This window comes from Rhipicephalus microplus, chromosome 3 (genome assembly GCF_043290135.1).
Source record: "Rhipicephalus microplus isolate Deutch F79 chromosome 3, USDA_Rmic, whole genome shotgun sequence".
Classification (NCBI taxonomy): Eukaryota; Metazoa; Arthropoda; class Arachnida; order Ixodida; family Ixodidae; genus Rhipicephalus; species Rhipicephalus microplus.
In genome coordinates, this window is record NC_134702.1 from 208,423,405 (window position 1) to 208,442,085 (window position 18,681).

Here is an 18,681-nt window from a genome sequence, read left to right on the forward strand (position 1 = left end):
ACTCGAAGCTTTGCATCACATTTTTCAAGCACGCGGCTGAGGCTGTTCTCGCCCAAGGCATTTTCGGATTCGGTGCCTCGAGCGAGAAGGCATTCTGCCTTCTATGCAGGGGCCACTTATACTTTGGCCCGTCTCCAAGAGATCGACCTTGAGATAGATTTAGCTTCGATCGAACTCCATGAGTTAGTCGATAGACTTGCCCCAGAGTTACCTGCGCACTGTAAGAAATTTGACCTGCCCCGCCACAGTCCTAACTGGAAATTCATTGCTGCCAGTTTCCTGGACGCCAAGCGCGCTACATTTATTTACCGCTTGTCCAGAGGGTGCCTGCTCATAACTTTCAGGCCCTTCACGAAAATACCTACATGAGGAATATGCCCGTTATTTGGCAGTAGGGAGTACCTGATACGAAATTTCTCTCAGTATGCGCCACCAGCTGCCCTCCATCGAAGGATAGCTAGCTTGGTTGGTCCCCGGGTGTTCCTTTCAACACCGTTCGTTTTCTGCATCCCCTGTCGGGACGAACGGTTAAGCAGTACACGCTTCTGCTTGTCGAGTGCTCCTACCAAATAGGGGTGGCACGATCACCAGCATCGTGAGCACCAGCGCTTCATATCCAATTATCGTTTCTTGTGTTGCCAATATCCACGTTGCTTTCGGTAACATTACTCAATTTAAACAACTGGTTATATAAACATGTGCGGCTCGTTAACCCATGTCTGTGCGTGTCGCTGTACATATCATTAGCGCCACTTTGTAATGTATAGCTCAATAAAATATTACAAGACAGTCACCTTCCTCCACAGGCTTCGAATAACCTAATTTTTTAGGTACGTGGGATCTGCCATTTTTATTCAGGTGACTTGTCATTTCACGTTTAATTGTTGCCTGGATACACGGAGGAAGGAAAGGTAGGAGAGGCCCTGACGTCACTCGTTGTGAAGCCACGATGAAGCCGGAAGTCGGCCATATTGACTGGGCGAATTCTCCTGTCTTGTTTACATATGAAAGCGAAGCAGACTAGGTGCGACTCCCTCTCTGTCTCAAAAAGAACGAGGCCTGCGCGCCGCGTGCGCCGGTGCTATCCAAAACCAACGGAACAGATTTCAACACGCTCTCCTGCCACGATACGGTTGACGAAATCGCTGCGTATGGGTGTTGTACTCTTACACTGCCGGCGTTTACGATAAACACGGCAAGTTGCACGTTAAGCTTTTTTTTTATTTGATGTGTTCTTTGTGAAAATAAAGATGATATTTCGGACATTGCCACGCGACGAACCAGGCACCGAAATTTGTACAGCTTCTTTCAGATCACTTTTCCCTCCGTTTGCGCTTCTCTTTAGGCTTTATGAAATTTTCGATGAGGCTGTGGGCTAGACACAACGATAAAAATGTGTTCCCTGCAATAAACCTGGAAGTCCGTAATTATGCCAGTAAAGTCGGCGTCAGTGGAGCTTGTGTGCGTGGCAGCCCGTTGAGTTTGCGCTGGCCTTTTTGTTTTCACCCCTCTTTTTTCCGACGCGCACTGGTTCCTACGTTCACCCCAAAGGCCATGATTTCATTAGGACGAGAGCAGCGAAGACCACCCGAAAGTGCGCAGGTAAGACGTCTCCAGTGTGATTCACGTGCACTAGTAGGTACGGAGAACGGACACTAGGATCGCGTTAGCGCAAAAGGTGGCAAAGTTAGCCGAAGGAATGCGTTAAGAAAGGTCTGCGGGAAGCTTCACACGCCGACACAGCCGCCAAGGACGGCAGGGAAAGCCAGCCAAATGGAAGGGAAGATGTCTCCGGGATAAGTTCCGGGACATTTTTGATTAATGTAGCCAGAAATAATTGCGGTGAAATATTTCCGTGCGTCATTGAATTGTACATATACTGCTCCTTGTGTACTTCACAATTTTACCTCATACTTGCTATTGTCGTGTCATTAAAATGTGTTTTACTCGTTCTATTTGAGTTCTCAAATCACTTGGTCAACATCGTTCCAACGGCTTTGTCAGCTTCTGAATGCATAAGCACGCGCATCTAGTGAGGTGCACCTGGTTACCTTGTGCAGGGGCATGTAGACATATTAACGAGTTTTGCTACACTACCGACAATATTGCGGAGAGCGAGACGTTGTTGCGAAGAGCGAGCATCTTAAGCGAAGCAGAACAGGAACTTTAATGCGCAGAAGCATGTGGTAACTTTAGAGGAACACGAAAAGCAAGATTAGATTAGTCTTATGTGCCATCCATAGGTGAACAACAACATCTTAATAAGGGCCTAAGGACCGCAAATGCATCGTCCGTTGTCATAAGAAGCAACACCGCATAATTGTCACTTACCTGCAAAGCATTCATTGAATGAATTCTTGAGCACAGTCGTTATCTTCTATGATGGCTTTTTAGCATAATTTTGACGGACGCTGCACATTCGGAGTATGTATACGAGCGCTCGTTCCATGGTTTCTAGTTCAGACACCAGGTTACAACCACCACCGGAGGAAAATAGCGTAGCTAACAATGCAGCTGGATGCTGTCGAACACCTGCAGTACGCCACGGTTAGATGCGAGGCTCATGAAAACGCGCACACCGCCGCAGGACCGCCTGAACGGTGCCGCACTACACTACATCCATAATAACAAAACACCACCATTGTGCGCAGTGAATATGGCCGCTGTGACGTAATTTCCGCCACAATTTTTACGCCCTGCGCTAGCTGGCCATGCCCTCTCCTACTTTTCCTTCCTCCGTGCCTGGATATGAACGCGTTATTTTCAATGTTTCCTGCAGCAACTGAGGTGTGGCGCTGCCAAGCGCATGGATTGAAGGTGTACAGCATCCGACACGAAAGAAGGAAAAAAAAGCAGGACGAATTATGACGCAATGAGAAAGAGAGAGAGGAGGAAAGATAGAAAGAGAGATAAGGATTGAATAGTACGTGAAGCTTCGCATGGTCTCATTTTGCCGATAAGACAAGGGCCTCAGAAAGGAAGTGAAAGGAAGGCAGAGAGGTCAACCAAAAAGCTTCCCTGCGTTTCAAGGGCCTTTGAAGTTCTGCTTATCATGGAGCTCCGACATAACAGAACTGTAAGTACAATTCACATTCAATCGTGCTACCTCTCTGGGTAATCGTTCAGAAAATATTACTGCGTTTTACGTTGTGACAAAGACAGTGCACGGAATGTTTGGGGAGAGCAGACGTGGTGACAAATTTTATTCCCAAGACACTCGTGTGCCAACAAGTCGAAGAATGAAGGTTTCTTCCTATACGCCTTGCTAACTGGTGCGCCGCTTGATGATGTACTTATGGACGTCTAACAAACTTCAAGGCATGTGAATGGCCCCCGTGACAACACCTTGTGCCTCAGCATAGTGTCATTTTAGGAAGACTGTGCAACCCAATGCCTTTCAGTGAAGCAATTTAGTAACGTAGAACCACTTCTAGCTAAAAGAGGGTAAAATCCCGTACAGCCGATTTCGGAGTCCAAAATTTCATACGATCATCAAGCACGACACTCAGTTCTCGTGAGGCACAGTGATTTCGCAAGCACCGAGGAAGGGAATTAAACAACGTCTGCTCGTCCACGGAGTTCCCTAGGCGGCGCGGAGCTTTCGCTTCTTGGGTTCTTCCTCAGCCCGCCGGAGCGTCCTGCGCCGTCCTCCCTGGTCTCCGAGCGCCATCTCCGAGGGGTCCTCGAGAGACGACGATCCTTCGATCGGCTCCAAGAGGCTCAGCTTCAGGTCGGACGACACGAGGTCGGCTACGCTGTAGTTTTCTCGAATGTGGCTAAACACCGTGTGCAGAACTGTCTGGGTCATCAAGCGAATGGTCGACGCGCCAACCTGCAAGAGACAAGACAGTACCATCGCTCATGAACGTGCTTCAAGACTGCGATAGCGTTGTATCTCAAGACACTCCAGGGTGTCTCGATTATCAGTTCATAATACCGAAGCGGAAAGCACGTTTTACAGGGAAGCTGTATACCCCTCACCCTAAACAGTTCCCCCTCCGTGGACTAAAAGAAGGGAAGTTTACACTTGCGTGTAAAGCTTATTAACAAACAGCGAAGCCGGTCGATCACTTCACTTCCTCAGCTGATGCTCTTTCATTTGCGTAGACAGTGTAGAGCCTATCGCACACCTGGCAAGAATGTCCAAAACTCCAGCGCCAGAAACCGACAGGAAACCTGGTTGTGCTACTCCCGGTAAAAGCGGGGGGCATTTCGTCGCTCGCAGTGAGCTCGTGCCGCGCCGAGCAACCACGGTGCCGCGGATAGTCTCCATCTGTGGGAGTGGCTTGGCTGCGGCGGCTCCTTGGCGCATGCGTCGCTAGTCGAGCTGAAACCCTGGCGGTGTGCATCTGTGGCTTGGTTATTGATAAGCAACGGCGTAGAGGGTTTTTTAGTGGATATCTGACGCAAGGTCTATTTAAATAGGTCGCGAAGGCTCGGGCGAAAAGCGGTTCAGAAGCTGTTGCCAGTGACATCAGCATGGGGAGTTATGGGAGCTGCGATGGAAGTGCTACTATGTGGTGTGGAGGGAACAAGCACTAATAGTGAAAAAATCAATTTTGACTCAAAATCGAACCAGTCAGTAGGTTTTACAAATAAGATTTTTTTCGCCAACAGTAATAAGTAAGTGCTATTAACAAAGAAATCATGACGGTTTTTATTATTACGAACAAAAATTTTTAGCGACCTCTGCCCACGCTACAGTCAGTGCAGCCCTTGCACTACATGGGTGTACATGGCAAAGCCCACTCGTAACATTCGTCTGCGATGACACACACCCCTCATGTGTATTAGTCTTCTGCGATTGCTTGCGTTCTCTGTTTAGGCCCGTGTACTCAGATTTGGGTGCACGTTAAAGAACCCCAGGTGGTCAAAATTTCCGGAGTCCTCCACTACGGCGTCTCTCATAATCAAATGGTGGTTTTGGGACGTTAAACCCCACAAATCAATCAAATCAATGCGTTCTCTGTTGTGCGCGAAATTGTTAGGTGCGTTTTATTGTTGGTGAACATCTGCAGTGCATTGTCCAGCGGGCAGCGGAACGATGCGAATTACATTTAACGCCGAGTGCTTTTGTCGTTAGCTGCGGAAACTATGTGCTGTGCAACGATGCAGTAGAAAAAAACGTATGCCTGGTGACCCATGTCTGCCAGATAACAAACAAGGACAGTGGTTCGGAATGCACTGCTCGCTGGACTTTCAATCATCAGTATTCCTGCAGCCCGGTTTCCTTCTTGAGCATGCAGTGCCCACTGTTCGCATTATCGGTGAGCAGAGTGCCAAGTTATACATCATGGTACAATTAACCCGTATTCATTCACATACATAGCGGTAATTTATCGGAGCATAATGCAAAAAAAGAAAAACATAAAGCAGAGAGCGTTCCCAATTTTTCGAATATTGTCATTTTGTGCAGTGTGATGAATTGAGTTATTGTGACCATTGAATAAAACCAAAATATCATCAGTTTGGCGTGACTAGGTCTCATTTCTTCCGGTTAAAACAGAAGATCACAAGAATCGTGCATGCTAAGGAACGTGCGTATGTGTCAAACAAATAAGCTACGCTGCAGATATCACAAGTATACGCTGCTACGCTGTTGGTTGCCTTAATCCGTCGACGGAAAATGCCACGAATGGCGAATAAAAATTCGAAGAATAAGTTTCTACGTAAAACCGAGGCAAAGTGAACGATAGCACACTTAAACATTACTATTTAGTAATGAGTATGGTGCCTCCAGTCACGAGTCCATATTAGATTGGAGTTTACTCATGGATGACTCACCAGCAATCGCCTTAGTGCGAGTGCTTAGCGAATAGGGGCCCATGAAAAGTAATTCGAGATAAAACTTTGCGCTAGTGCACACAAAATGACGTCACTTGTTTACCAGCTATTGCGTCCCATCTGCTTTATTTTAAATGCGAAGCATTTCTTAGCGAACTTCGGCGACTTTGAGCGTATCTATCTATCTATCTATCTATCTAGCCGCCTAAGACCTTTAGCTCTCCTGGCCGTTTTGATTATGTTATCGATACCAAACTTAGAACATGACTGTATGAAAAACATATTTGACTAGTCATAAGATGAAAATAATATGTATGTCATGAATGTCACGATTTACAATTCATGATCCTGCAGCTCTTGTGGTTTCGTTCACATGTCATGTTGCAAAACTGGTATGGTATATGGCATGATTGCATGGCGAACACTTGCGACAGACCCTGGCATGAAAATCATGACATGCGCGTCATGTAACAACTTGACTACATGCCACGCTTATCGTGCGCTCGCAGCTGTTTCGCAAGCGTCACGTATACCAAATTTGGTATTACAGTACGTGAATGGATGACCAAAGTATGTGACTGGTGCAAATATGATTAATATGAAATGCGTGTCATGTAACAACATGACTTCATGCCACGCTCATGATGCGCTGGTGGTAGATTCGCTAGCTTCACTTATACCAAATCTGGTATTACAGGACGTGAATGGATGACGCAGGTATGATACTGGTGCAAACTTGATAAACATGGGGTGCGAGTCATGTAACAACATGACAACATGCTACGCTCATGATGCGCTCGCGGCCGTTTCGCTAGCTTCACATACACCAAACTCGGTATTACTTGACGCGAACGAACGACATAGCTAACTGACACATCCAAACATGATAATCACGTCATGCGTGTCATGTAACAACATGACTACATCCCACACTTATGATGCGCTCGCGGCCGTTGCACTAGCTTCACATGTACAAGATTAAGTATTGCGTGATGCCAATGAATGATGAAGGTATGTGACTGGTGCAAATAAGATAAGAATGAAATGCGTGTCATGTGAGAACATGACTACATGCCGCAGTTGAGGTGCGAATGCATTTCGACGTGACGCGGTGCGCGTGCTCGCCGGCGTTCATTTCGTCGCGTCACACCGGCGTTGCCACGCCAGGCGCTGGTCCTGCTATATACTCGCAGGCGCACGTCGCGCTGCGTTGCTTTGACGCATGCGCGTTTCAGCGCGTCCGGCGTCCCTCCTTCACGAAATAAGAAAGACACAGTATTGTAAGGGTAACGCATCGGCGCGAAATGCAGCCTGTCACATTTCGCGCCGGTTGCCGTCGGGCCGCGCCGACGGACGCGGTCGCACCTGGCATCAGACCATAGAGTGCTCGCGTTTTGCTGACGTAGCGTCACTGTGCCCAGCGTGCGCGCGCGTCAACACTACACTGGAGTATATTGGGCCCTTCATGATGCGCTCGCGGCCGTTTTGCTAGCTCCACATATACCAAATCTGTTGTTACGTGACGTCAATGGATGATGAAATATATGACTGGTGCAAACATGATAATCCTGACACGCATGTAAGAACATGACAACATACCACGCTCATAGCGTGCTTGTGGCCGCTTCTCTAACTCCACATATACTAAACTTATTATCATGTGACGTGAATAGAGGACGATGTTAGGCCGCGTTCACACTGAGCATTTTGGCCGCCGAAAGTGCTCCGAATCCGGTTCGGCGGTGGCGAGTTCCGCCGAAGGGCCCTCCCCGCGCCGATCGCTCTCGGACCGATTTTTTGCGGCGTCTGCCGCCGAATTGGTCACCGCGGCCCAATAGGAGCGCTAGTCAAGTAATTTTGAAAAATATTGGTCAAGCCCTACTCACTTGTTATGCCGCAGTGCACGTAACTGAATGTTGAAATCAACCGGAGTTTAACCTACTCTGTGCCTACTTCACCTCCGTATATATTTCTTGAAAGAGGTGACCGAGCTTGCTGTTGGTGTGACCGAGCTTGTTGCGGTCTTGCAGAGCAAAACGAACCCACCAACGCCGCTGGCGTCGGTGGTTTTTTCTGCTCTTCGAGCATTACAAGACAGCCACTTGCCAACAAAGTAAGCAGTACTGCCTTTTCTTGCTTCTTGCGTACGAGAATCGTCGAAGTATACACCACCGGATAGCGTAGTAGCGTTTGCGAGCCGCGACAACAACCGGGTGAGAGCGCATCCATACCGCGTTCGCCCCATAGTAGATGGCATATTCGGCGGCGCGGGGCGCGTCCAGTGCGAACGACGCTGCGTTACGGCGGCAGGGGAATTTCGGTCGCGGTAGAAAGCGGATGTTTCAGTGTGAACTAGGCATTAAACGACACATCCGAACATAATAATCATGACACGGAAGTCATGTACAGCATCATTTACCTCCACCTAGTAACGTTGTGAAAAAGTAAACAAGAGAAAATATAGATGACTAAACTGTCATAGTCATAAAAAGTTGCGCCTTATTTTTAAGTGGAAAAATGGTTGCTAATAATGACTCAAACTTATAGTATTCAATAAATTATTGAGTGCGGCAGAGTTTGAGGTATTTTTCATGCGAAATATAACGCCTAAATAACTACGTCTCACAGTATTATATACCTATAGACCTGCACAAATTTTATTCACACACACACACACACACACACACACACACACACATATATATATATATATATATATATATATATATATATATATATATGAGATATAACAGACAGTAATGCCAAGGATGGTACAGGTGAAGTTATTAAAACCAATGGAATGTAAATAAGAAGAAAGAAAAGTGGATGAAAAAATTACCAACTGTGAGCAGGAATCGAGCCTACGACCTTCGAATTACGCGTTCGATGCTCTAACCACTGAGCTATCACAGCGGCCCTCCCTCCATCCACTTTTTTGGGGTTATCTGTGAATTTAGAAGTAGGAGTGACAGTCAGCGCTATCTAAAAGCCAAAGAACGAGTGTGAAAACACTCTTATTCGCATGTTTGGCGTCACGTAGTACGTGAACTTATTATGAGCGGGCAGCTGATTAATTGTCCCTCTTATACAACCTAAACACACCAAGTCTGCCAGTACGAGACCCTCGTTCAATGAAATAAGGGAAAGAAGTGTATACCTAAGGGCTCGTTTTTCCGTGTTTTAACACAATATTAATGAGATATAACAGACAGTAATGCCAAGGAATGTACAGGTGAAGTTATTAAAACCAATGGAATGTAAATAAGAAGAAAGAAAAGTGGATGAAAAAATTACCAACTGTGAGCAGGAATCGAACCTACGACCTTCGAATTACGCGTTCGATGCTCTAACCACTGAGCTATCACAGCGGCCCTCCCTCCATCCACTTTTTTGGGGTTATCTGTGAATTTAGAAGTAGGAGTGACAGTCAGCGCCATCTATAAGCCAAAGAACGAGTGTGAAAACACTCTTATTCGCATGTTTGGCGTCACGTAGTACGTGACGCCAAACATGCGAACCCGAGCCCTTAGGTATACACTTCTTTCTCTTATTTCATTGAACGAGGGTCTCGTACTGGCAGACTTGGTGTGTTTAGGTTGTATAAGAGGGACAATTAATCAGCTGCCCGCTCATAATAAGTTCACGTACTACGTGACGCCAAACATGCGAATAAGAGTGTTTTCACACTCGTTCTTTGGCTTTTAGATGGCGCTGACTGTCACTCCTACTTCTAAATTCACAGATAACCCCAAAAAAGTGGATGGAGGGAGGGCCGCTGTGATAGCTCAGTGGTTAGAGCATCGAACGCGTAATTCGAAGGTCGTAGGTTCGATTCCTGCTCACAGTTGGTAATTTTTTCATCCACTTTTCTTTCTTCTCATTTACATTCCATTGGTTTTAATAACTTCACCTGTACATTCCTTGGCATTACTGTCTGTTATATCTCATTAATATTGTGTTAAAACACGGAAAAACGAGCCCTTAGGTATACACTTCTTTCCCTTATTTCATTGAACGAGGGTCTCGTACTGGCAGACTTGGTGTGTTTAGGTTGTATAAGAGGGACAATTAATCAGCTGCCCGCTCATAATAAGTTCACGTACTACGTGACGCCAAACATGCGAATAAGAGTGTTTTCACACTCGTTCTTTGGCTTATAGATGGCGCTGACTGTCACTCCTACTTCTAAATTCACAGATAACCCCAAAAAAGTAGATGGAGGGAGGGCCGCTGTGATAGCTCAGTGGTTAGAGCATCGAACGCGTAATTCGAAGGTCGTAGGTTCGATTCCTGCTCACAGTTGGTAATTTTTTCATCCACTTTTCTTTCTTCTTATTTACATTCCATTGGTTTTAATAACTTCACCTGTACATTCCTTGGCATTACTGTCTGTTATATCTCATTAATATTGTGTTAAAACACGGAAAAACGAGCCCTTAGGTATACACTTCTTTCCCTTATTTCATTGAACGAGGGTCTCGTACTGGCAGACTTGGTGTGTTTAGGTTGTATAAGAGGGACAATTAATCAGCTGCCCGCTCATAATAAGTTCACGTACTACGTGACGCCAAACATGCGAATAAGAGTGTTTTCACACTCGTTCTTTGGCTTATAGATGGCGCTGACTGTCACTCCTACTTCTAAATTCACAGATAACCCCAAAAAAGTGGATGGAGGGAGGGCCGCTGTGATAGCTCAGTGGTTAGAGCATCGAACGCGTAATTCGAAGGTCGTAGGTTCGATTCCTGCTCACAGTCGGTAATTTTTTCATCCACTTTTCTTTCTTCTTATTTACATTCCATTGGTTTTAATAACTTCACCTGTACATTCCTTGGCATTACTGTCTGTTATATCTCATTAATATTGTGTTAAAACACGGAAAAACGAGCCCTTAGGTATACACTTCTTTCCCTTATTTCATTGAACGAGGGTCTCGTACTGGCAGACTTGGTGTGTTTAGGTTGTATAAGAGGGACAATTAATCAGCTGCCCGCTCATAATAGGTTCACGTACTACGTGACGCCAAACATGCGAATAAGAGTGTTTTCACACTCGTTCTTTGGCTTATAGATGGCGCTGACTGTCACTCCTACTTCTAAATTCACAGATAACCCCAAAAAAGTGGATGGAGGGAGGGCCGCTGTGATAGCTCAGTGGTTAGAGCATCGAACGCGTAATTCGAAGGTCGTAGGTTCGATTCCTGCTCACAGTTGGTAATTTTTTCATCCACTTTTCTTTCTTCTTATTTACATTCCATTGGTTTTAATAACTTCACCTGTACATTCCTTGGCATTACTGTCTGTTATATCTCATTAATATTGTGTTAAAACACGGAAAAACGAGCCCTTAGGTATACACTTCTTTCCCTTATATATATATATATATATATATATATTCGAGCTCGCTGTGTGTGCTGCGCTCTGATTTTATGTGTAAATACACTGGCAAATACTCATATTACGTTACATATTTGTGGTGAAGGTGCTGGATAGTGTCAGTAGAGGGTTTCCGGGCGTCGTTGGTTTTGCAGCTTCACCTCCAAAAGCTGCAATATCTAGTTTTCCTGCTGCAATTGTTCTGAGAAGCTCGGCGAGGAAAAGCGCCGAGGCGGCGGAGAGCGGGATTTGCGGCGTAGCGGCGGCGGGGAGCGGGCGTAGCAGCGACTGGAAGAAGGGGCGTCAGTGGAGAGAGGCTCATGAAGAGGCGGTGAGTAAAAGTTGGATGGTGTAGCGGCTGGACGTCCAGAAGTGGCAGGGCGCATATAAGTAGGGTATTAGGGGATGCCGATTGCTTGTCCCGCTACCCTGTTGACCAAACAGATTAATCGGTTGGCGAGCCTGGCCCCTGCAGCGTCATGTCCATGTCTAGGTTTCGTCAGATTGGTGACGAACAGCGTCGCGATCCTTCCTTGCAGTCACTCATTGTCCGTCTGGAATCTGACCCTAATAACGTGTCACTCCTCATGTTCGTTCTCCTGAATGGCACACTGTACCGTCGTAGCGTCCAGCCAGATGGCTTTGAACTACTTCTAGTCGTGCCTAACCATCTCAGTTCAGCGGTCCCGGCATGAGCTTCACGACGAACCAACTGCCGGCCACTTGGGTGTATCTCGCACGTAAGACCGCATCCGGCGCCGCTTCTTTTGGCGTGGTCTCGCACGGTCTGTTAGACGCTACGTTGCCTCCTGCGATAAATGCCAATGTAGAAAACAACCTGCCGCACCCCCTGCTGGACTCACCGATCTCCATCCCTACCGAACCTTTCTTTCGTGTTGGTGTAGACCTCCTCGGACCATTATCTGAATCAAACTCTGGGAACAAGTGGGTCGCCGTTGCTATAGACCATGCGACCAGGTTTGCCACGCTCCCCACTAGCACTTCTACTGACGTTGCTGATTTTTGCTCCACGATGTAAATCTACACCATGGCGCTCGTCAGCAATTGCTCACCGATCGTGGACGCGCATTTTCGTCACGCATACTGGACGACCTTTTGCGCTCTTCCTCAACGCAACACAAACTGACCACTTCCTACCATCCTCAAACAAATGACCTGACCTAACGCCTGAATCGCACCCTCACGGACATGCTCTCGACGTATGTCTTATCTGACCACCATGACTGGGATCTAGCGCTACCTCACGTGACGTTCGCCTATAATTCATCTCGTCATGATACTGCAGGTTATTCCCCTTTTTATATGCTCTATGGCCGTAATCCGACCTTACTGGACACCCTACTACCGACTACTACACCTCCGCCGAGTGAATACGCACGTGATGCTATCGCTTGTGCCGACCATGCACGCCAAATTGCCAGCTCTAAGTTGTTGGCTTCACAAGAAACCCAGAAAGCTCTCTATGACAGCAAGCATGTCGACGTTGACTTCTCACCTGGTTCGCTAGTTCTTCTCTGGTGCCCAGTTCGTCGTGTTGGATTGTCAGAAAAGTTGCTATCTCAGTACAAGCGACCTTACCGTATCATACGACGGGTAACGGACGTAACCTATGAGGCCATTCCAGTCTCTGGGACTAGCCTGTCTGCAAACTCCCCCAGTGACGTAGTCCACGTCAGTAGGCTGTAACCATACTGCCCTCCTTCTGAGGAACACGTATAAAGTGCACCGAGCCGGTGCTTTTACAACTGTGGGTGATGCTACGTAGCTATCATATGAAGGGTGAACCATTCTGTGGACGACGACGAAGAGGACTGGTTTGCTCGCTCTGTGTGCTGCGGTCAGATTTTATCTGTGTAAAGTGTAAATACACTGGCAAATAGTCACGTCCAGTATCATTTTACGTAACAATATATATATATATATATATATATATATATATTTATATATATATATATATATATATATATATATATATATATATAGTAGGGATTCAGCGTTCTTATAAGAGACGCCGTTATGGAGGCCTTCGTTCTTTAACATCACCTAAATCTGTGTACACCCGGGCCTCAAGCAGTTCCGCCTCCAACGAAAATGCGGTCGTCCTGGCTGGGATTCGATCCCGCGACTTTAGGGTCAGCAGCCGAGAAGAATAGCCACAAGACCACCACGGTGAGTAAAAGAAAACGAGCTAGCCCAAAACTACAAGAAAATTATATGCAAACCACTGAAAATAACAGGTTAAAAGAAAGAATTTTATTTTGTTGTTGTTGTTGCTCATAGGCTTCCTTACTAGCACTTGCATAGAACGTTACCCATAGTTGCGATGTGACGCATGGTGTGTTAGTGCGCATATGCAGCATGGTAATGGTTTTGGTACAATGAAATTAGTTTCGAGTGACGCCCTTTTATTTCGCCAATTCTCAGTGATTCACGTCATGAAGTACTCTTGTAGCATGCACAGACTAGCCCATGTTGCCTGACAATGTGTTTTGCGAGAGAGCGCACCTGAGAGGCCCTGGTGTGCAGCTGTCCGAGATGGGCGTCGATGTCGCTCTCGCGCCTGGTGAACTCGGGCAGCACTAGCTTACGGAAGAGCAGGCTGGCGCCGCGCGTGCTGCTCGACTGGAGCCAGAATACGAAGGCGATCTTGAGCTCGGCGTAGAGCGGCAGGCAGCAGCCGAACAGCACGTCGGTCAGCGGCTCCACGCACAGGAAGGCGGCGAACACCACCCAGTACATCATCCAGCGCACGTAGTCGCGGGGGCTGCGTGCGCGCACAGCCTTGCACGACAGGTAGGCGGGGTAGAGGGCACCCACCGCCAGCAGCACGAACCGGCTGAAGATGCGCGACATCTTGCTCATCAGGAAAAGTGCCACCCACAGCATGGGGCCCGTGTGCCGGGCCTGCGTGCGATGTGGAAATGGAAGTTTCAGTCAAGAGTGCCAGTTTTCCATTTGGCATAAGTACGGAAAACGCTGTACCGCGTCATCATTGGCTCGTCTTATTTTCTTTTAAATATATGCGCAATGTCTGTGTTTGCCTCTAAAGGTAAGCATATCAACACGATGGGAAAAACTGTTTCAACTCCAGCCAATGTAACTGCAACCTCAGCAAGAAATCACCGCATATTCACAAGGTAAAATGACGACGAGTGGCGTGAGGCAGACGGATGGACGCACGGAAGCTATAGAGAAAGAAGAAGACAAGAGAGGACACTCCGCGAAACCTGGCCTTAGGAAGTGCGTCACGATTACGTAACCAGCTAGTGCTCTCATCAAACGTCAGAGGGCGCAAGCGCAAAAAAAAAAAACAGTTTTAATCAATGCGACAGAATTGTTTTCACAAAATAATAGTTATACGCCCAAATTAGGTATGTTCTTTATACATCAAAACAATTTATTCAACACATCTTACGCGATTATTTTTCTTCAGCCGTACTGTCATAAACACCATCTACCCAGCGACAAGCCCATGCATGACTGACAGCGAGAAGCTTTCGCCGCTTTCGTCAACGTCGGCTGCGTCGGCGTTTTCAAGCGTGAGATAACAGGTGAGGCACGTTTTCAAGCGAAGCTTTTTGAATGACATGTTGTTGGTCTTGTTCGGTCATTTTTTCAGAAAACGGTTACGCCTGCGCGAATAAGACACCATTCTACAAACGTAAGATGCACACACACACGTTGCGCTTCGTGTGTGCGAGTTTGTTTCTTACGTGGCGTCTCATTCACGCAGTTGTAACCTTTTTCTGAAGCTTGTAAGGACTGGGAGGTTCGCTAAAAAGAAAGTTTGCGGCTCTATGCGGTGGCTAGACGGGAACATTGTGCAACGTATGCAGTATAGCAAAGGTGGCACGGCGTCAAGCCGAGGCGACGCGTGCTGCGTCTGCCACGGACGCGAGCGTCTGTGCGCTGAGCATAGCTGGGCAGCTAGGTCATAGGCTCGGTGGCTCAATGCAAAATATTGAGTAGCGTTCGCTGGGCCTCGCATGCTTCACGACACGTTTCCCGAAGGCTCGCAACACGAATAATTCTTGGTGTGCCGGAGGCAAATCTGGACTAGCCAAGTGGCCATCATCTTCGTTTCTTCGCTAGCCTTGTGCCACAAGTGCAAGCTGCTCACAAATTTTGTTGACGTTTCCAATATAACTTTACCGCACATTTCAACTACGATTTTTCTTCCAAATGTACTGTGCTGATACTGCGTACGCACGAAGGTGTTCTAAAGTTCCCAGGCCGCGATACCATTGCATTACAAGGGATAGCGGCCTGGAAACTTCTGAAGATCTTTGTACGTGGTCTTGACGTCTATCTTTGTAAGTCAGAGTTTTATGGGTCAGAGATGTATCAATGGTTTTGTATTGTGCATCGATTAGCTAATCATTCAAAGGGGTTTGTTGGTACACTTATGACGTGCACATATCTTTTTCGTAATTTGACAGCGAAGCATCCACTTACTAACATTTTCAGACCGCGCTGATGCCATGCCGTCCGGCGGTCCAAGCTACGGCAGCTACTGCTGTATATCGTGGTGCTTCAACAATGGCAGAACCTACAAGAAGCCTGGGACGAGTTTCTTCTGCATACCACGGGACGGCAGGTGTGTTAAAGCTTTTGTATGGTTTGCATGTCTATAGGCTTACTGTTCGTACTTGCTCAGTGAAGGTAACAATAAAAAATCACTATTCAAGCACTTCCCCTTTCAGCTGGTAGTTCATTGCCAATGCAGGATGAAAGCATGGATGCAGTATGCTGGACGCGATGATCTCCTGAGTAAGCCGGCCAGCCTATTGTACGCAACGTACAGGGTTTGTAGCGACCATTTTACTGCTCAAAGTTTGATGGACCCTGGGCACACAAAGCTTACAAGAATGGCTGTTCCCAGTGTGCAACCAGCTGCACCATGTAAGTGATTGACTGAAACTCAAATATGTGCAATAGCAGCCACTTGTATTGAATCGGTGGCGACAGTTAACCACGAAGATCTTTGTAGCCGATGGAGAAACCTCACTGTAGAAGTAACACTTGGAAAGTCTTAAATTTTGTGAATTGTGGGCTATTACCTTCCTAACAGCAGCTTTACATTTCTGTCGTTTTTTGATGCTCTTGACCTGCGCAACTTGTTTTGAAAGACTTTAAAGGGCTATTTCACGTTATCTTCAAGCCTGAGTGCACATGTACGTATACCGTTCATCAGTGAAAGCTGGCACTGTTGATAATTCCAAAAATCACAAATTACTTGTTTCCTAGTTGGTGCCTTCTCTTTTCTTCCACGTTCGACCAATTTATGCGTTTGAAAGAGCTGTTTCCTCATGCTACAATCTTTGTAACTTGTACCAACTGCACATATATGCACGTTCTTTGAGCGTCGCTTCAAATTGTGACTGTGACATGACTGCTGAAGCTGCACTGCAAGGTGCGGATGAGCTTCAGTTTTTGTTATTTTAAGCCTCTTACTGACACATTGTCGTAATTTCATTTCTTCAGGACCTGCGGTAGAGGCTTCAAAAAACGGCTCCCACACATTGAGGTGCCCCGATGAACAGGGTGCGTTCAGTGTCGCGATTTCTTTTTTTTTACCCAAATTGACTGTTGACCAAACCTCTGCAGGTGGCAACTCCCTTGTAGCTGGTGAAAGAATTTCTGCTGACTTCGTCTTGCCGGAGAAAACCTTAACCAGTCGTTCAGCTGTCACAAAAGGAACTTGTGTGACCGGTAAGTTGTATGCTCACTTCAACACCAGAGTGGATTGATATTGAGACTTCCGCAGGCTGCTCGCAAGATTGTTCCGACAGCACTGTCCGAGGCACTGAACAAGCTTCACAATATCTTCCAGAAGACGTCTCCGCCAACAGCTCCACGCCTGAGTGCCCTAGAGAAAATGGTGACTATGCTTTTATTGCAGCTGTTTTTAATGTGCTATTTTATGTTAAGGACATTTTGAGGAAACTATCCTCAAAAGGACACTACGTGTGCACTTACAAAATTTAAGGGTGGGCTCTCAGTGATTTTCATTTTTTTTGTGCATTGACAACATTTTGAATGGTTTGTTTTTAGGGAGTGGAATCGAAAACTTTGCACCACAGAAAGATGTGCACCTTGGGTCTGAAAGAGCGAGGAAAGTGCTCGTATGGGATTAGTTGTTCTTCGCTTTTACATCCATTTTTTGTTTATTGCAGTGCGTTCCTGTGTGCCAGCGACAATGTCTCCATCAATGAAGTACAAGCAAACCATTAAACATCTGCAAGCCAAAGTAGCAGCACAGCGGAAAACTATCAAAAGACTGCGGAGACAGCCTCACCAAACTAACCACTCATTCGTTGCATACATTATTTTGGTTACCCGCTATGAGGAGTAGGGACACTGTGTATTCGCTCGAAGTGATTTGCATAACCTTAAAAAGAATGTTGGGTATCCTGTCTGTATTTTTGTAGCAAATGCGGGCGAACTGTACACTTCACTGTGGGTCGCTTGGTCACTGTGTATGCTTTATCTCTCCAGCTCAAGTAATATATCGATAACAAAACCGCTTGTTGAAATGTCTTCGAGTGGGTAAGGAACACAGTATGAAGTGGGCACAGTTCACGTTATCACGCTTTTTGTATTTTAGCTTCTCATCAACCTCCTCATCTCGCCTATCAAAATTTTCAAAAGAATACCCAAACTTGTAGCGTTTGATAACAAAACCGCTTGTTGAAATGTCTTCGAGTGGGTAAGGAACACAGTATGAAGTGGGCACAGTTCACGTTATCACGCTTTTTGTATTTTAGCTTCTCATCAACCTCCTCATCTCGCCTATCAAAATTTTCAAAAGAATACCCAAACTTGTAGCGTTTGATGGGGCTGCGGACGCTGCCGTTTTATTTTTATATAGCTTGTGAGTGATAACGTACGATGTAGAGCCTTTGTGAAAAATAATGAGCCAAAGTGGTTTCCTTCTGCTATTTATTAGCCCTGTAATACCGCTTTCGTAACACCAATTAAGGTCCACAATTCTGGATAAGTGATGACTACAATCTATTTTTGCTCGCAAGCGTCACAGCAACACGCAGACGCAAATCACTTGGGATCTTAAGTTTTTGATGATAAGAAGAGCCACACGACCTGCCAGTGTTGTAGCATAAAGTTTGTCTTTCACGTAGTGAGCGAGCTGCAAAGCCGTACCTTTCTGAGGACAAGCAGGCATCAAGTCTGCTTTTTTGTCATTTTGGGCTAGCTGTTCTTAAGCACAGCCAGCACACTGCAGCTTTGCCTTTCTGCTATATTGGGTCGTGTGGTTTCTTTGCACTCTTTTTTTCTATGCATTATTTTGGTTAACCCCAGGCGTGATTCTTCAGCATTGTGCGCTGTGTTTTTGCCATAGATCCTTACTTACTCACGGGCCCGGTGTGTCATACTTCACCAGCTTCTCGGCTTCTGCCAACTCTAGCGATGTGTGCGTTGTCTGTGTTCTCTCTGTAATTTTTACAATATTTGTTACAATTTATTTGTAAGGGGAGATGCA

At 46.3% G+C, this 18,681-nt stretch overlaps 2 protein-coding genes and 4 non-coding genes across 6 annotated transcripts in view; 4 read left to right on the forward strand and 2 right to left on the reverse strand.

Moving 5' to 3' along the window:
- Positions 1–3,434: 3,434 nt before the first annotated feature.
- LOC142803490 (uncharacterized) overlaps positions 3,435–18,681 on the reverse strand; it is a 31,537-nt gene continuing 16,290 nt past the window's right edge. The window contains exons 2-3 of the mRNA XM_075888605.1: positions 13,686–14,084; positions 3,435–3,832 (exon numbers count right to left, since the gene is read on the reverse strand). Coding sequence (XP_075744720.1) covers positions 3,584–3,832; positions 13,686–14,084 — 648 coding nt within the window. The 3' untranslated portion in view covers positions 3,435–3,583. The remainder of the gene's footprint in view (positions 3,833–13,685; positions 14,085–18,681) is intronic.
- Positions 9,080–9,152, reverse strand: TRNAT-CGU (transfer RNA threonine (anticodon CGU)). Its single transcript has one exon. It is a non-coding gene; the product is annotated as a tRNA-Thr (tRNA).
- On the forward strand, positions 9,559–9,631 carry TRNAT-CGU (transfer RNA threonine (anticodon CGU)). The gene has a single exon. It is a non-coding gene; the product is annotated as a tRNA-Thr (tRNA).
- On the forward strand, positions 10,014–10,086 carry TRNAT-CGU (transfer RNA threonine (anticodon CGU)). Its single transcript has one exon. It is a non-coding gene; the product is annotated as a tRNA-Thr (tRNA).
- Positions 10,924–10,996, forward strand: TRNAT-CGU (transfer RNA threonine (anticodon CGU)). Its single transcript has one exon. It is a non-coding gene; the product is annotated as a tRNA-Thr (tRNA).
- On the forward strand, positions 14,247–18,177 carry LOC142802667 (uncharacterized). Its single transcript, XM_075887642.1, has 5 exons — positions 14,247–14,317; positions 16,627–16,724; positions 16,788–16,892; positions 16,948–17,061; positions 17,357–18,177. The coding sequence occupies exons 1-5, from the start codon at positions 14,247–14,249 to the stop codon at positions 17,533–17,535; spliced, it is 567 nt and encodes a 188-aa protein (XP_075743757.1). The 3' UTR covers positions 17,536–18,177.